The 18,132-nt window shown below is 39.1% G+C and overlaps 1 protein-coding gene across 1 annotated transcript in view; it reads right to left on the minus strand.

The window, feature by feature from the left end:
• The window catches only part of FBN2 (fibrillin 2), a 174,351-nt gene that overhangs the window by 112,196 nt on the left and 44,023 nt on the right, over nucleotides 1-18,132 (minus strand). The window contains exon 7 of the mRNA XM_037373880.1: nucleotides 7,135-7,260. Within this exon, the coding sequence (XP_037229777.1) occupies nucleotides 7,135-7,260 (126 nt within the window). The remainder of the gene's footprint in view (nucleotides 1-7,134; nucleotides 7,261-18,132) is intronic.

Consider the following 18,132-nt stretch of genomic DNA (forward strand, 5'->3'; position numbering starts at 1 on the left):
TAACACCTGATCTACCAAAGGAAACCAAATTCCAAACTAGTGGGTCATACAGTACAAAGCCCTTTTGAGGTAATGAGTAGGTGGCTTTGTAGCCTGGCAAGTGAAAGACATAGGAAGGAAGTAGTTAGCCCCTTCTGCAAAGCTGCAGGACATAGACCACCCTTCTCACCTGCCTACAAGCACAGGATTTTAACACTGTCTAGGGCTTTTGTCCAAGAATGACAGGGAGCTGGGACGGGAGGAAGTACCTTCCTGAAACCTGGGCAGTGACCAGAATGGAAGGAAGACTCCACAGTCTTCTCCATGTGGAGAGAAATACATTTTTTTGACCAATTAATATGGAGAACTCTTGTGGAAGAATAATTTTCTTACTTACTGGAGCAGTACCAAGTCAGTGGATTATTTTGTCACTATTTTTTAACCTAAATCTCTGTTTCTCCTTCCCCTCCCTGGTTTTGCATGTGCAATTCCTTCAACAAGATCTCTGTTACCTTTGACTGGAAATTCTGAGACTTTACCTCAGGAAGAACTATTTTTAGGATGGCTGATTGAAAAAGTTACTCAATTTCCTCCCTTCCCCCCTCCAAAATACATAAATTAACAGTCTCAGGGAAAATGCTCCAAAGATAGTAAGCGGAGATGCTGTCTTAAAGGTGAAAAAGAGTGGTTGCAATATTGCACACAAGACGAGAAAGACAGTCTCAATATGAGAACCGATTTAAATGTGTAGCATAAACTTTGCAGGTGTGAGCATTAATAGGTGAGCTTCTGCCAAAAACACCCAGCCTGGCTACCTGTCATCCAGAATTCATGACTTTTACTGCCACAGTAAGCAGGATTTTATGAATAACTGAATTAAAAGTACCAGAAAAGGGGCCCTCAACTGCTGCGTTCTGAAAAAGGGTTCCTTGAAAACAAGTTTAGTCTATAGTAATACGTGGTAGTATCAAATCTGAATAACACACAATGTAATGGAATTATACATTAAAGCAAGAAAACCAGAAATAAAACTGTTCCTTTTAAAAGGTTCTTTGCATTGTGATGGCACATTAAAAAAAAAAAAAAAAAAAAAAAAAAGAAAAAACCAAACAAAACAACAAAAAAACCTAGTTAGCCTGTGACATGCAGTCCTAGCCCTTTGATGTCAAGAGTACAGCAACATACCTTTTTGGAAAAGCATCAGAGGCATCCCACCTCCAACAGTACCTTTGACTCTAAAGAGTGTCATAGCTAACTACATTTAGTCAAGTCATGTATCTTCAATTTGAGAAGTTTAAGTAGAACACATTAAATCCCTGAAGTACTAATAACTAGTAGTCCACCTCTTAAGTAAACCAGCAAGCACAACTAAAAGCTTATTCCTCCTCTGAGTTTATTTAGGTACAATCCAACTTTGAACAACCCATAGTTAGGTTAATTCTGGAGGATAACATCCTAAAAATGAACAGAATTTGATTTCTAAAAAGACTATGAAAACTCAATATATTGTAGATCAAAACTTTGAGGCCAAAGAAGAGAAGGGTTTGGAGTTTTCTTTTGTTTAGTTAAGACATTACTAATGCTCCAGATACCTGGAATTTGATACAACCCCTGTAATGGCCTTTTCCAAATTATTTTATCTCTGTGCCCATTCCTTGAATACTTCCATGACTTGCCCAGTAGTGGAAGAATTTGTCCTGACTACTGTTGAAAGTCTATAAATCAGGAATATAGAAAACCTTATAAATAAAATTAGTAACCCTGAACTAGACTAATTTAAACGGTCATATTTTCTCAAATAGCCTAAGCTACCTAGTTACACTTCCACACATGAGGGCATACACACAGAGTTGTTATGTGCTTTGGAAATCCTTTAAACCTTCTTTCCTGATAAACAACTGCCATTAGTTTCTGAATGGTCAATGTCAGTAAACAGTAATCTCAGGTTCAAAATAAATCCAGTAAGAGGAATATATGCCTTTTTACTGAAAGGAACATGGGAATACAATGCAAGCAAATAGCCCAGCACAACAATGTTTATTGCTTAGTGTAGTTCTAGCAAAATCCATTATGGCACAAAAAGTCTAACATGAACATACTTATTCTAACAATAGCTATTATTTCCAGGAGGAACAAAAAGAGAAAAAAACCTAACCCACAAAATACATCTGGATATTTAAGGGCAATGAATGTGGCAGGAGATCTCAAATCCCTCTCCCTTAAGTAGAAGACTTGCTGTTAAATAAAGAAGGTCTGAATAGTCAGTGTAATATTCCAGCCCTTGCCTCTGAACACTGAAACCTTGTCTGCTTATTGACTCCAACTTGGATTTTGTCCTTTGTAGCCAGCAAATAATATTTTACCTGGTTTTCCATACTTAAAGAAGGGAAAGGAGTAAGCAGAATACTCCATACCACATCACTTGTATATAGTGTTTTAAATAAAAAAACCTAACTAAAACAAGGCAGTTGCTAGCCAATAATTTCTCTGTGTACAGGCTCTAACTCATAGGAGACCAGTTTCTTATATACTTCTCAATGGCCCAAGCCATATACATAAATGATGTAACTTCACTCACATGACCAATTCCACTAATTGAAAGTGCAACCGTTTTAAAAACTGGCTATAGTTTTATCCTATAAATCTCACACTGAGAGATTATGAACTCTCAAAGCCTTTATTAATCAAAAAAAATAGAAAAAAAAAAAAGCCTGAATAAAACTATGGCTTGGCTTTCATTATCTGCTCTGTTCTTGGAATAATGTAAGCACAGTATGCTGGTATAATTTTGGCATTACTATCTTCTGTGAAGCATGGGGAAATGGACAAGTAACAGTTTCATAATGTTGGGGTTTTTCCCCAGAAAAACTGGGCACTGCAGGTTGTTATTTTCATAATTCCCTGTGGGGAATTATGTGACTAGGGAAGCTAGTGGAGTAGCTCTGACCAGGGACTAATTAGTACCTAACTTCTCCACATCAGAAGTGGCAGGGGCTTAGAAGAAACAAAGCCAGAGCGTATGACCTGTTCTGCAGTAGGCTGCCAACAAAGCAGGAAATTAAAAACCATTGATTACTGAACTATGAAATAACAGCAAATATTTCAGACTGCAGGTGATGTTTGATTTCTATTATGCACAGTACCATAATCATCACAGACTTTTAAGCATATATATGTTAAAAATACATTCATGTTTTCCTGTGGATACTATCAGGAAGAACTGTTGAATAACATTTTTAACAATCAAAGCAGAGCTTTAGATAGGTTAACAAAGCAGAATGCAAAGAATACTTTAATTACTGTTTTCAGAAGGAAAGAAACATACCATTGAATAAGTTCTCTTTTTGGCATCAAAGCTGAAGTGCAGATGCCAGGCAGAAACACAACGTCTAAAAAATTACCTGCATTTTTTGGATCTCTATGAAAACATCTATTTGATGGATTTTCTGCATCCTTGCCTGACAGGAGGTATTAGGTCTCCTTCACACAGAGTTCTTCTCGAGTTAGCAGCAGCAGTAAAGCATGAGCACTGCCATGGGCAGATTACAGACATCACAACAGGAGCTTCATTTATTGAACTGAGACAGTAATCCGCCATAACAGATACCTAAATGCTGTCTTTGCTCTGATGGTAGATTTATCACAGTAGAAATGCCTTTTTTTAGGACCAACACCTCAACAGCTGGCTTGGGCTACAAAAGCACTACTCTGGCTGTACAAGTCTCATAGAATAATAATAAATACACCATGATTGAAAGAATCAAAAAAACAAGCGCAGTTCTAACAAAAAAGGATAAGTAACTATTAATCAAAAAACCATTAAAGTTACTCTCTAACATTAAATTAATCATTGCATTTAATACTATAAAAAGTTTTAAACACTCTCAAGTTGAAAAGGTCCTGTTGAAGTAAACAGATGTAATTCAGAGTATCAACCTGAATAAAAGTCTTCCAATGAAATGTCTTGCAGCCGACAACACAAATGCAAGATAAGTAACAACAAAGCATACACTTCAAATCTCTACATTGCCTACACAATCAAATACACTACAGGTTTCTTTAGCATTTATAACTGGTTTTGTTTCAGCTTTGAAATCATGAGTTGATCATAGCTCTAGCATTTTCAAATCTACTTTTTCTGGTGAGGCATCACAGTCACAGTTCAACATTTGCAAATTGTTTCCTGTTAGTTGCTTATATTTAATGCACAATTACAAGAGAATGTTTCTGAATTTTGTGTACTTTATGTTGCGATGCTCAGTAAACTTAAGCTTGTATTCTACTGAAAGATAAACTGTACTGCCAGAATTTTTCAAAATCATAACTGTATTTATTGTTAGGTATCACACATAACATAAAATGGTAGTAAAACCAGCCAGTTATACAAAGAAAACTGCAAACAATAGATGCTTACTCATTTCCTAAATGTTGCGGAACCACTGCAGAATTACATTGCTTAGAAGCTAACAACAGCACTCAGATACTACAAAACTAATCATGTCAGGTATGTGTCAGGTTTCAGGTGGGTATAGGCAGCTAACTTCACTGTGCCTGTGCTCTGAGCTGGTAGGATACAAGTTAGATCTGGTGTACAATTTATATATCCGTATCAGTACAGCACCATGTCTGACCTGACAGTAGTGCCAGACAATTTTATATAAAAAATTAATGTAGTCATAAACTACATTGCATGTAGTTTACCTTTCCAAACGATTTGAGTCTATTATCAGAACAAAGCAAGTAATGGTGGATTATTACCACGTATCTTCTATATATTACCATACACTTTGTGTAATGATTTATCTACTACTAATGCCCCTGCACCCCTTGCAACTACTGCTCAATAAAGAAAAAAAAAGGAAGTTATAATTTTAAAATTCAGTGATCAAGCAGCTGGCAATTTCAACAGCAGCTGGGGTTTTTGCAGTCAGCACTGAATGGAAAGGGATGCTTCATCCTTTGGGTCTCTTTTCACATAGGTGAGAGGAGGAAGAAGCCCAGTAAAGGGCCACAAGCTGGTAAGCATGATGTCCTCTAAAAACAGCAGGAGTGGTGGACACATGCTTCAGTTACTTCCTTTCCACTTATTCCAACATAGGCAAGCCCAAAGGAGAGGTCTTGGGAAGGGAAAACAAAGCAACTGCCGTCTTCCTTTTCTTCTAATTACAATTCTCCTTCCTACATGCTGATGCGTCATTGAGGGCCTACAAAATCTCTTGTATCCTACCCAGCCACTCCTTGCTGTTTGCCTCCCTGGTAAAAAAAATCCCACTGCCTCTTGCCTATGATTACATTCCCTTTCTATCTCCCCCCCCCAAAAAAAATTACAGTCTCTGCTAGTATGTGCTGCCCACTTTACTTTTAGCCCTGTTTCTTACAGGTTGCCATGCAGTACAGGGTAGATGAAATGCCATGGATTTAATTTTCCCAAGGAAAGTGACTGACAACAAATTTCCCTTTCAGTCATCTTCTTTTGTAGGATTCCTCACTCCACTTGGTGCTTTCTGATTTCTCCCTCAATCTTGCAGAAGGCTGTGGAGACAGCGCTCTGCTGTTCTACGGCTCTACAACTCTTCTATTGTTCTACTGTATTCAGGGTATGGAGAGATTCTTTTTTCCCAGTGTCTCAGCAAGGCTCCTGATGTTCCCTTACTTCTAAAATGGTTCAAATGGACCAGCTTTCCCTGTGAAAATGATCGCTTTCTGCAGAATCCTAAACCCCTGTGTGTATGCTGGACACCTACCAGCACACTCTTACACGGTTAGGTAGATATATGCACAGATGTGCACAGACACATACACAAGCTGCTTCTGCTTCTTAACAGTGAGAAAAGCTGTATTTCTATGGCTGCTGCTCTATTTCTTGAAAACTGTTTCTTGGGAGGTTTTAACAAGATATAGCCAAGTTTCCCCTACAAAAACTCTTTATAGCAATATCACTGTGTACTGAGCAGAAACTGAAACTAATCAACATAAAAAAATGTGGAGGACAGGACCAGAGAAAAATAACTTTGGCTATTTTTTTTATGTACTATTTGATATTACTTGCAACAACACCAGATGCAACATTTTCACTTATAAAACATGATTTTCAAACTGACTGTAGTACTCAGTTTTTCTGTGAATTCTTTATGGTAGGCAAAAACTAAGGAAACCTCTGAGACAACTTCCGAAACTGGCTACAAACCGTGTATTTGTTTGTAATGGAATATTGAGTATAATTTGGTAATATACTTAGATTGCCACCTATCCACAAGCCAAAGCCTTGAATAAGCAGTCCTCTGATCTAACTTGAAAGTGAAGGTACCCCCACTGGCTGGGACAAAGTCTGAGAGTTCTGATTTGTTTCAAAGGCATAGCAAATTCATTTAAATCAGTAAAGTCTTCATCAAACTCAAAAAACTTCAGCAGTTTTCTTTTGCATTACTTTAGACTATACAGAATTGCTGTACTTAATTGTATCAACATGTTTACTGAATAAACATGGTCTGTGTTTATTAAACTATGCTTATTAAACAAGGTGTAATTGATTTTTCATCAAAAAAGAAGGACATTTCCTATGTATTTTTCACTTACTCTTCAACACAAATTGTATCATAGAATCACAGAATCATAGAATGGTTTGGGTTGGAAATTACCTTAAAGATCATCTAGTTCCAACCCCCCTGCCATGGGCAGGGACACCTTCCACTAGTCCAGGCTGCTCAAAGTCCCATCCAACCTGGCCTTGTACTTAGCAGTAATTCCTTACATCCATTACCAAAACTGCCACACTGGCTTTTCATGCTGTGGTCAGGAGGCTGAAAATACCTACCTGTACTAGCATATTTTCGACATTTTTGAGAAAAAAACTAAATCCTAATAACTCAGTTGGATTTATACACTACTCACAGATGCACCCTTTATCAATAGTGCTGAATTTTGAAGCAGGATAAACACTGTCTTTAGCCGCAGAAGTCAAGACAGAAAAAAGCATCTAACACAAATTAAGAACAGCAAAGCAGAAACAAATGATGCTGCCAAGAAACCAAAAGCGCAGTACAATGATGTTGCGACTGTTCAGATCTGACATTGCAACTTCTTAGAACCTTTTCAAAGTGCTCTAATGTTTTACTTAACCGTTTTTTAGGTATGTTCTCTGACAACATCACTTACCATCACATTTTTGAGTTGCCTCATTCTGTTTGTGACCAGCAGGACACCTGCATTCATATGAACCGACTGTATTTATACAGTTTCCTCCTTGGCAGACTCCAGGGATAGCCTGGCATTCATCAACATCTACAAAAGCAAAAAAGAAGGATTACTTGACATAAGAGACAAAATTCCGTCATGGATTTTGCTGATAGACAGAGACCTCAGAAATTATTCTTTAAAATAACCACAGCAAATCCCAGCACATTTCTCCAGTTCAGTGCCAATGTAAGACATCGCAACAACAGCAGTAACATGACTCAGACTTTAATGTGTGTTGTATTCGTCACATGTATTGACTTCTGACTTGCATAGCTTTAAATATTTAAGAAGTGTACTTAAGTCATATCTGTACAACTTATTGTTGGTATCCCATGCTCTTGGATTGTTCCTTATATATATGGCCATTACAAAATGCAGGTTCTTATTTTGAAAGGATCTCTACCTGTACGTATGGTCTACCCTCCTGTCCACCTTAAGTAAATGTGATAATTCTTGCAGGATGTTCTTTCTGGACAGAAGTCAAACACTCAAGTCAATAGAAAATAGGTGCTATTCAGCCAGGGTAAATTGTATGGCAAGTGATCTGCATAACTTTATTTACTGAAGTAATAAGTAGGGCTAGAAATTCATAGATTGCTTTAGGCTGGACCTGTCAATGTTAAATAAATGGTCTTAGAAAATATACTGCCATTTTTGCTTTACATATTACTTTCAGTAACTTCCTATTCTATTTTATTATGTACTATTTGCAGTTTAAATTGTGTTGGGTTTTTTTTTCTCCGTTCTCATTTGTTTATACATAAAACAACCTGTATTTCTGTAGGTTTTTATACTAAACTATCACATGACTCAACACATATGTGCAAATGGGCAGTTAAAGTAATAACCAAGGATCATAGAGGCCTCTGTGAAATAGCCAGTGTTAAAGCAGACTGAAATTCTTTGTACACAAGGGAAGGGAGAACAGGCTCTAGGCTAGTGCATGATATACATATTATACATGGGTATTTAGATGCTTAATAGCCCTTTTTATAAGTTCAGTTAATCTATACCTATCAGAGAGTTCAGAATCAAGCTACTATATTAATACACTGATGAGTATTCCTTCACAATGAAATTTCACGTGCATCCAAATGTTCAGAGGAGAGAAGGCTTGTAAGTTTTGTTGTGAAACCTACAGAAGCCGTTCTGTGAGACTTCAGGTAATATTTCTTCTCAAATAGTTTGTCCTTTCACAGAAGAGGCAGAAAACAACTGATTTTGTTAGTTCTCCACACTGTGAAATAGATATATAGGAAACTGTCCTTTGCAGGTTGCAGAAAAGGAAGCCACATAGTTTCCAAAACTCTTCTTGGATTGCAGATAAGTACAGAATTCAATTATAAAGCAATACACTGCGTATTTAAAAAAGAAAAAAACCAACACAATTTCATTTTACTCCTTTCTCCATTAAGATTAAAATACCTTTTTTTTTTTAGCTGTATTGCTAAAGCACTTAGGAAAAGTATTTTTCATCTTTTTCCCCCTAGATTTTTCATTATTGCCAAATAAACAAAGAATTTTAAGCATTACCCTATTTTCCATTTTCAGTCAGTTTTCCTGTTAGCTTGCATGCATTATTAAATGAAGCAGCTGGTAAACTATATTTAAGATGTGGAAGAAAGCATCTCTTTCCTGCTCACATTCCTGTTTGTTTTCTTTCTCCTTGCCTTTTCCCTTTTACAACCAGCTCTTCGCCACTATGAATGCAAAGAACAGCGAGATACATATGGGATAGGAGAAATGTATTAATAGTGGAATACAGTACTCCTTTTCAGAAGGATGTTCATTATCTCAAAGCCCTTACAAGACACTGAAATTCCACCTGACTTTGTGGATTATAGTACTTCCTCAGTTTTTGCTACTCCTGGTGTCTGCTATAAATAAAATGTACGACATATGCCTTGATCATTTACCTGCTTTTTTGTTTAAGTGGGTATAATTGCTTATAGTCAAGGAAGAAGGCAATTTCTTTTTAATTATTAAAAAAAAAAAACAACCAAAAACCAAAAAACCCACAACACTGGACTTGGGTTTAGGTACATTTGTAGAAGTTTTCATTTCATACCTGAATCTGTGCTGATTTTGTCAGCACAGTATTGCATCGAAATGCAACAGTTAGATTGTGAATGGACTAAGGACTTTTATCAGAGGCATAAACTTTCTACAAGCTTTTTTCTTCTAAGTAACTAGTGTTTGGTGCAATCTAGTTTACCTGGGAATAAAACTTTTCAGCTCTGAAGTACTTTACAGAATTTGGACATGATTTCGCAACATCTAGACAGAAGATGGGTTCCATCATTTATTCACACCAGCCCACCCAGTAGCTCTCTTCTGAGTAAAATTAATATGGTGCTTGGCTTTTGACCCTTGGCTTCAAAATGTATTCATCACATGCAGTACTAATGCTTATTTAAATATAAGCCAACTAAGTCAGCAGATCAGTGGTTAAAAATAACCACTGTGTATCTTTTACAGTTTAGTAAGTCAAAGATGTCAAGTAATAGTAAATTAACAGCAGTAGCAGCAGGAAATGAATAATTTCCAGAAACAGAAAAGGTATCACTGAAGCCTTGAAGTGAACAAAATTTTAAGATCTATTGATTCCATTCATTTATTTCAAATCCAATCCTATGGTTTTAAAAGGACAAAAATGTCAAGCTCTGCTGAAGCCTGAAAAGCTGATCCAAATTACACAACATAGTGAAGTGTTTATTCAGTGAAGAAAACACAAACAGTATCACTATGAAAGGCAAGATCCTGCAAATCTTTGAATCGCACTATCTTGTTTTTCTGTACTAATATCACTCTTAACTTGTGAGAGTTTATATGATAAATATTCCAAGTCATATTTAAATTTAAAGAGAATAAGTATATTTAACTTCAATGTTAGCTTAAAAACATATATACATGCTACAGGCCTGATGATTTATTTGGTCACTATCACCTTTCGGTGAAAACCCAAGTTTATTTTAATGTATCATAAGTGCTTTGGAACTGAGAAAAGTCAGAAAGGACAAAAATGTTTTCTTAACAGGGCATATTTTATGAATTACTTCTTAAATACATTTTAAGACAAAAGAATATTTTTTTCTGAAAATACAACTAATTTGAGATGAAGCATATTTTTGTTGACTTTTTTTATGTTTGACAGTTAGGCTAAGCCACACAGAAGTTTTAGCATTATTAATTATCTGTTTGCTCACACTTTCAACCCCTGACCACATAAACACAATAAACTTCTTGCCATAAACAAAAAATTAGATGAATAACTCTTTAGATAGAGTTCTGTACACAGAGGTTCAATATGCTATGGATTAGGTAGAATGTTTCCATGTGTTCATAGGCTTGATAATATCTGGCAAGAGAAGAAAGTTTCTTTGCTTTTGCAGAGTTTTCTCTGCAAAACGCCTGCGGGATTTGCACAGCTAACTTTAAACATGTACCTTTGAAAACACAGCCAAATCCAGCTTCCCTTTCTGATGAGTGGACTGTTTCTCAAAAACCCGAAGAACCAAAAAGCTCAGGAAAAATAAATCCTCTCAGAGTTTATACACAAATTTTGGACAGTGCACTTATTTACAATGGTAGTAATAACAATTACCCAAATACAAATTTTCTTTTTAATTCTACTTATGTGTATGGGGGGGTTTCTTTGCAATGGATTTGCCATGTGGAAACTTAAAAGTAAACTGCTCACCAATACAATGGAAAACTCTTTGTTCTTCCTCCGCATCCTAGATAACAGAAATACTATGAATACAAAGATACAAGAGAAATAACACTAAGCCTTTTTTTTTTTTTTTCCTGTTGTAATACTTATTTTTATGATGGGATCCTAGATGGCACTGTTAAAAATGTCAGTAAGCCTGGCACAGTAATTCCAAACAGTAGATTATAATCCACCACTCTTCATTGTGAATTTGAACCTTCATGTGTCTTCTCTCTTTTGTCCAGTCCACACCTTTAATATTCAGTACAGTACACTCCTACTACAGAACACATTTTTGGGATATTATCTCCTGTTATGGCTGTATATACTTAATGTCAGCAACGGTAGGAGGAAGAAGAAACTCTGTATTTTCAAAAGCTGTTTAGCCGACTGTTTCTCTCTCCTTAGTGCAAAAAAATAACTGTCTGAAGGGAAAGGGTGTAGCTGAGAAATGGTCTGTTGAGGAATGCAGGGAGGAACTGAAAAAACTTCCAACACAGGATTTCTGCCATTATGCTATTGCTAAGGCTGTGTAGCGATGGCAATAAAGTACTTTCAAGTGGAACATTTAAGTTTCTCCTGCCTGAATTCTTGGGATGAGGGATGTCTGAACAGCTATGATTCCTGTTTAAGCAATGACTGAATAGAAACTGTTGGGAAAAATAAAAAAAACAAAGCAACAACAAAACCAAACAATTTGAATTTTGATTGGTTTTGCTTCTCTGATTTTTTAAAAGCTGATCAAGGTAATAATGAAATAACAATACTACCATAATGTTCTATACAAGCACACTACTCAGAGAACATAATTAATCCTGAAAAGGTGCTAAAGAGCCATTTAATATACACTAAGATTGCAATATGCACATCCTGTGAAGAGTAGGAGTAACTTCATATGCAGTAGTCAAATCCAGTCACACTCTGGCGTAACGCACACTGACTCCCACACATATGAAAATTATGATGTATTTTCCAATACAAAGGTGCAAGTCCTACCAATTTTGACTTGTTCAACTCCTGAACTAGGCTATCTGCTGATGTAAGCACTCATTTAAAAAATGCCAAGTGATCCACATATGAACCACCACTAGTGAGTCTGGTCTAATTGATATGTGACAAAGATACAGTTTTATTGAATACCAAGGGGGTTTGTGTTCCTTTAATAAAAGTCTCTGCAAATCTGATGTCAGCAGCAGAAAGAAAAGTATTGAAAACCATTAGCCATATCCCTGTATTTGTTTCTAAAACCCTCAGAGAGAATGTTTAACATCAGTTTCATCTGAACTTCCTATTTCATGAAGTGAAGCCTCCTCAGATAGGTGTTAACCATGCTTGCAGAACAACTGTTTCCTGAATTGCTAATACTCCTCTCTTGTTAAAATTTCTGCAGCATCCCCCAGATGTTCATCCTTGTGACCCCTTGTATTTTCTTCTTCACAGTTTACCTCTGTGCAGTCATACCTGCTACCACTATTGCACCTTCTATCTATGCACAACTCACTGACCTACCACCCTTTACTCCTACTTGGATTAAACTCTCCATTCACCTTTCTCTGCCAGGATGAATTTTGCACAGAAATTATAAGAGTTGATTACATTCCTTGCAGTATTGCGGTGTAGTAGCATGTCCTTCAGTCCCAATTTGTCTGTCCAGCATACCCCTTGGCTCCATCCTAGAGTTTCTACTTTAACCAACTGTTGGAGGGTTTTCTGACCCTCTGTGAACAACACTGCTGTATCGCTTTTTTCTACAATTGTCATACCTAGCTGTAGCAAAAGCCTGCAGCTTATTTCTATGGACTATGTACCCTAACATGGAGTTTGGAAAGAGAAAGTGTCTCCACAGTGTCAAGTGATACATCCAGTTCCTTCCTCCAGCAGAGTGGTCTGGTAATTCAGGAAAGAGTAGGCAACACGCAATCACCTTTCAAACACCACAGAACTTAGGTCAGGAGGAACTACTAGTACTCAGAGCTTAAATGGACCTGTCTTGACTGTTGGAAGTAAAGGCAATGATTTTGTGGAACAAAGAAACTCTTCATCTTGTTTTATCCACACAGAAAATCTGACTTTTCTTCACTTGTTTGTACCCTACCATCATCTTGTAACATCACATGCTAACTCCTGCTGACATAAATAGGATCAGATCTTCCTATATAGTAATCATATGTCAAAAATGTAGCAAGAACTAGGCTGTTCAAGCTTCCTTTGTTCATCGATCACAAAAAGTAGACCACTCCTTTATTTCTGTGATTCTTAGTGGAATTCAGCAATGATGTTAACGGTGGAATTTAATTTGTCACACACAATAAGCTGGCAGAAAATGAAAACACAGGATTGTGGGCACAGGTGCTAAAGAGCTCTAGTGATCTCTCACATAATTCAAATGAAGCCCCAAAAGCTATGCCAGGATCAGTTTGGAGAGTTGTTTTAAGAAATCATTCTATCTGGCCAACATCTTTGTCATACAAAGGAGTTTGACTTAGAGATTGTAACCAACGTGCCTGCTTTCAGTATGCTCTTTCTGTTTATGATACGGTTATGAAAAGAATGTCTAAAATATACTAACCACTTCAAGATGACTAGTAAAACATAAGCTGTTATATGCAGAGGCCTATTTCTGATGTATAAGGAAAAATGCAATCAAGTATTTCTCTTTCATATAATTTGGATGCTTCAAGCAGTGTAAGCACAGAAAAAACAGGAAAGCAAATATTTGAAACTAAGAAAAATGAAAGGATTTATTGTTACCTAAAACTAATCTAAGCATTTTAAATAAAATAGATGCCTCTGCTAAGATAATGCTGTGAGGAGTTCCACAGAAGTGAATTTGACCTAACAGCTTCAGTTGTAGTTTCAGGTCAACCATACTACTGTGAGAAAGAAAACTGCATCTTTCAACCTCTTGATTTTCTCCCCATTTTTCAACACCCGTTCATAGTGGATTATTACAAAGAACACCTACAGAGGAGGCCTGAAGCAGAAATCCAGCCAAACAACTGACTTAGCCAGATTTGACAATTTTAAGCCACTGAGCTACGATGCAGCGCAGGGGAAAGTAGCACTAACGCTGCAATACAGGGAGCCACAAAGAAGACTGAAAGAAAAGGAATAGGGAAATACAAGTGAGAAAAGGACATTATCTAGCCCCTTTTGAAGCAGTAAAAAAGTAACTTTACTGAGATCTTTTACAACACCATGAGCAACAGAAGTTGCCTGAATGAGGATGTTTTCACAGAATCACGGACTGGTTGAGGTTGCAAGGTGCCTCTGAAGGTCATCTGGTCCGACCAGCTTGCTCCTGCAGGGACATCTAGAGCAGTTTGCTAAGAATCATGTCCAGACAGCTTCTGAATGTCTCCAAGGACAGAGACCCCAAAAGCTCCCTGGGCAACCTGTGCCCAGTGCTTGGCCACCTTCATGGTAAGAAAATGTTTTGTGATGTGGAGGATGATTTTCCTGTATTTCAGTTTGCGTCCAGTGCCTCTGGTCCTGTCACTGGGCACCACTTAGAAAGAGACTGGCTCTGTCCTCTTTGCACCCTCCCTTCAGGTATTTGTATATACTGATGAGATCCCCCTTGGGTCTTCTCTTCTCCAGGCTGGAGAGTTCCAGCTCACTCAGCCTTTCCTTAGAGAGATGCTCCAGTCCCTTCACTACCTTTGTGGCCCTTTGTTGGACTCTCTCCAGTAGCTCCATCTCTCTCTTGTTCTGGAGAGCCCAGAACTCAACACAGCACTCCCAAATGTGGCCTCACCTGTGCTGAGGAGAGGGGGAGGTTCACCAACCTTGACCTGCTGGCAATACTTTTTCTTCCACAGCCCAGGATACCATTAATCTTCTTTGCTGCAGGGGCACATTGCTGGCTCATGTTCAATTTGGTGTCCACCAGGACTCCCAGCTCTTTTTCTGCAGTGTTGCTTTCAAGATCATAAGCACCCAGCAATACTGGTGCCTGAGTCTGCTCTTCCCCAGGTGCAGGACTTTGCACTTCTTTTTGAACTTCATGAGGTTGCTGTCACTCCAACTCTCCAGCCTGTGGACATCTCTCTGGACGGCAGCATAACCCTCTGGTGTATCAGCTGTTCCCCCCAGTTGTCTGAAAACTCATTGAGGGCACACTCTGCCCCATCATCCAGCTCATTAATAAGGATGCTAAACAAGACTGAATCCAGTTTTGACCCCAGGGGTATATTGCTAGTCACTGACCTCCAACTAGCCTTTGTGCTGCCTCGCACCACCCTCTGAGCCCAGCTGTTCCACTAGCTCACCACCTGCTCACCCAGCCTGTACATCTTATGGAGACAGTGTTAAAGACCTTCTTCTGAACTGTGTAACAAAACTTCTTGCTAACATATATGTACGCACAAACAAATTCTGCTAGTGTATGATTTTTATTATTTTGTAAATGGAGAATTAAAGTAGCAAGTTCTCCAGCACTACAGGGAGTCACCTACATAAAAATTCAGGGCAGATGATTCAAGTCAACTTTATGACTTTGCTAAGAGGGATCCTAATACTGTCACAGAGACCTGCTTGTGCATGCAATTACTGCAGCATCCTGTCTGTGCTGTCTCACATGGATTTTGGAAGACATAAGCTATGTATACAAAGAGAAAGAACAGTACATAAGATACTCTGTGAAGTCCGAAAACAAACAAAATAAAAAAAATATGTCACTGAAAAGTATGTGAACTTCTGTTTATCCCCAGATTGACTGGGGATTGATTGATCGAAAAGGATTTTGCTCTCTTTGTTAATTTATTTCATTATACAGCTTACAATCAAAACTCACAGAACTGTGTTGATTTACAGCATCCAATTTCAGCCCAAATCCTAACTTTACACTGCACTATTGAAAGATAGAAAGCTCTGCAGGGAGGTGACCCAGACTGAGGGCCATGCTTTGCTGGGGGTCCAGCCCCCCCACCCTCAGGGCCTGAGCCATCCCAGCAGCAGCACAGTGGCACTGCTGCGCAGTGAGCACAGCCCCACAAGGAAAGGTGCCTGAATCGCTCCTCAAGAGTGCAATTCAAGCACTCCTGAGGTGCTGATCTCCCCTCAGTGGGGATGTTGGGTGAGGATACTTTCCTGGGAACTAAGTGATATGTATTAGGTAGATGATAAGGACATTTGGAACAGGAGCAGAAAAGCCCCCACTCGCAGGGCAGTGTAATTGTTATCCATCACTAAGTGCCTTAAGCTCGCTTTGTAGCTCCAACTCAGAACCTCATTCCTTCAAGTGTAGATAGCAGCAGAGGGCCTGACCACAACACAAAATGGTGCAATGAGTGGGGTCCAAGGATAAAGGGCAGAGGGTTCTTTGGGTAAGCATGGGATCCCCCAACCAACCCCATTCTGACAATACTTGGGTCTGAGACCACTGGTCTGAGCAGGACCAGGTGAAAAGCCACAGGGACCTGACACACAGAAGTTAAGGATGGAAAGCATAAAGACATCATCTGTAAGATGTTGGGCATACCCCCAAAACCCCCTCCATAAAGTTGGAAGACAAAAAGAGAGAACTGCTTGCTCAAATTGAAACGTTACACGATAAGGTGCAAAGGCAAGAGATGCAGCTGATAATGCAAGGTCTAACTTTACAGAAACAGAGAAAACAAGAAGAGATTAGAAGATAAAGTAGTACACATAGTCAGTGCTAACTCGGAGAAACAGGGCAGGACTGTGGATGCCCTTAAAATGCGGGCCATGGCACAAGATCCTGAGCACTGGGATGGGGACATTTGGAACAACCCCAATGAGGAGCTAGGTGACTGGCCAGACAGTGGTGATGATACCGTGCAAGGATTCTTCAGCATTATCAAACATGAGATGAGTGGGGGCACAGACAGGAGACCTGCCCACAATGTAGTTAAGATCACTGTCTTTCCACCCCTTGATCTGGCCAAGTTACAGAGGGAAGCTGGTAAATGGCCTGATGAGTCTGCTATCAAGTGGGTCAAATGAGTTCTTGAGATGGGAGATGGCTGAATAGTGAATAGTTTTTGAACAAGAGGAAGCTCAGAAGGGAGGCTGGGGACCTGGTGTCTTTCTCAGTGCAAGTCCAGGAGTGCTATGTTCCCTGACTGCCCAAGCTGTCTGTTGGGCAGGGAGTGTCCCTAAACTGAAGTGAGGAGAACAACCACGTCTTTGCACTCGCTTTGCTCAGGAAGTGGCTAGCAGACGAGTGCAGCTGGCTGTTGAACAGTTTGTTCATCAAAGGGGACTCAATAATGACAGGAAGCTTCAGGTTCACCATTGTATCTGATCCTCAGTTTCAATAAACTAGAACTGCTCACACAATGGTTGGAACCCAGACTTAAATTAGTCTTAATTATTCAAAGAGTGGGGGGCCCGCCTCTCAGTGTGCGCAATGCCTGGGTGGTGGTGCACCCTCCTGATGAAGGGACATCGCCAACTTAAAAGTTGCTTTTCTTCCTGACCTAAAACAAGCACTACAGTTCCACAAGCCTGACTGGTGAAGCCATTTGTGGACAGCCCTGGCCAAAACAAATTTCCACTCTATGGCACACATGTTCAACCCACTGGCAAGGCTCTTCTGCTTGGACTGCCCTTGCCAAACCTGTCAACTCCCCCAGAGGCACCTCAAGAATTGCTGACTGCAGAAGCAGTATCTTTTATTCACTCCACTGAGGGGTTTAAACAAGGTTTCCTTTTGAGCATGCATAGCAACATCTGGAGCATTCAGACTCCTGAGAGCAGGACTCTAAAAATTCCCCACCAGTGGGTCCAGGGGTAACCATCCGGCCTTTCCGCACTGAGACCATTTTCTTTTCTATTCTTCCAGAATATCATGGATCAATTCATGACTCTGAACAGCATGATTTGGTTCACCTGTATGGTGCATGTTTGTTGTATTCCACTGAAGCCCCGTCGCCAGCTGGGTGCTGTTACTGACTTACTGGAGGGAGTGGAGAGTTTTGCTCCTAGTGACTCTATCAGTACGGGTCTCTGTAGGTTTTGAATTTTTGGTGCAGCTGTTCAGCATGCAGCACCATACCTTTAAGATGGAGGCAGCAAATGACACTACCCACTGTGGCTGGCTAGACTAGGTCTGTTCTGGAAGGTCTCGGTGTAGGGTAGCTGCTGGTAGCATGTGGTCAAGCAGTTGCATTTTGAGTAGCATCACAGGTGCCTGAACCAGGCCAATATGAAGTGGTTTGGCCTCTTTTTCCTGATAGCCA

The sequence above is a fragment of the Falco rusticolus genome, chromosome Z (assembly GCF_015220075.1).
Source record: "Falco rusticolus isolate bFalRus1 chromosome Z, bFalRus1.pri, whole genome shotgun sequence".
In the NCBI taxonomy this organism is placed as follows: domain Eukaryota; kingdom Metazoa; phylum Chordata; class Aves; order Falconiformes; family Falconidae; genus Falco; species Falco rusticolus.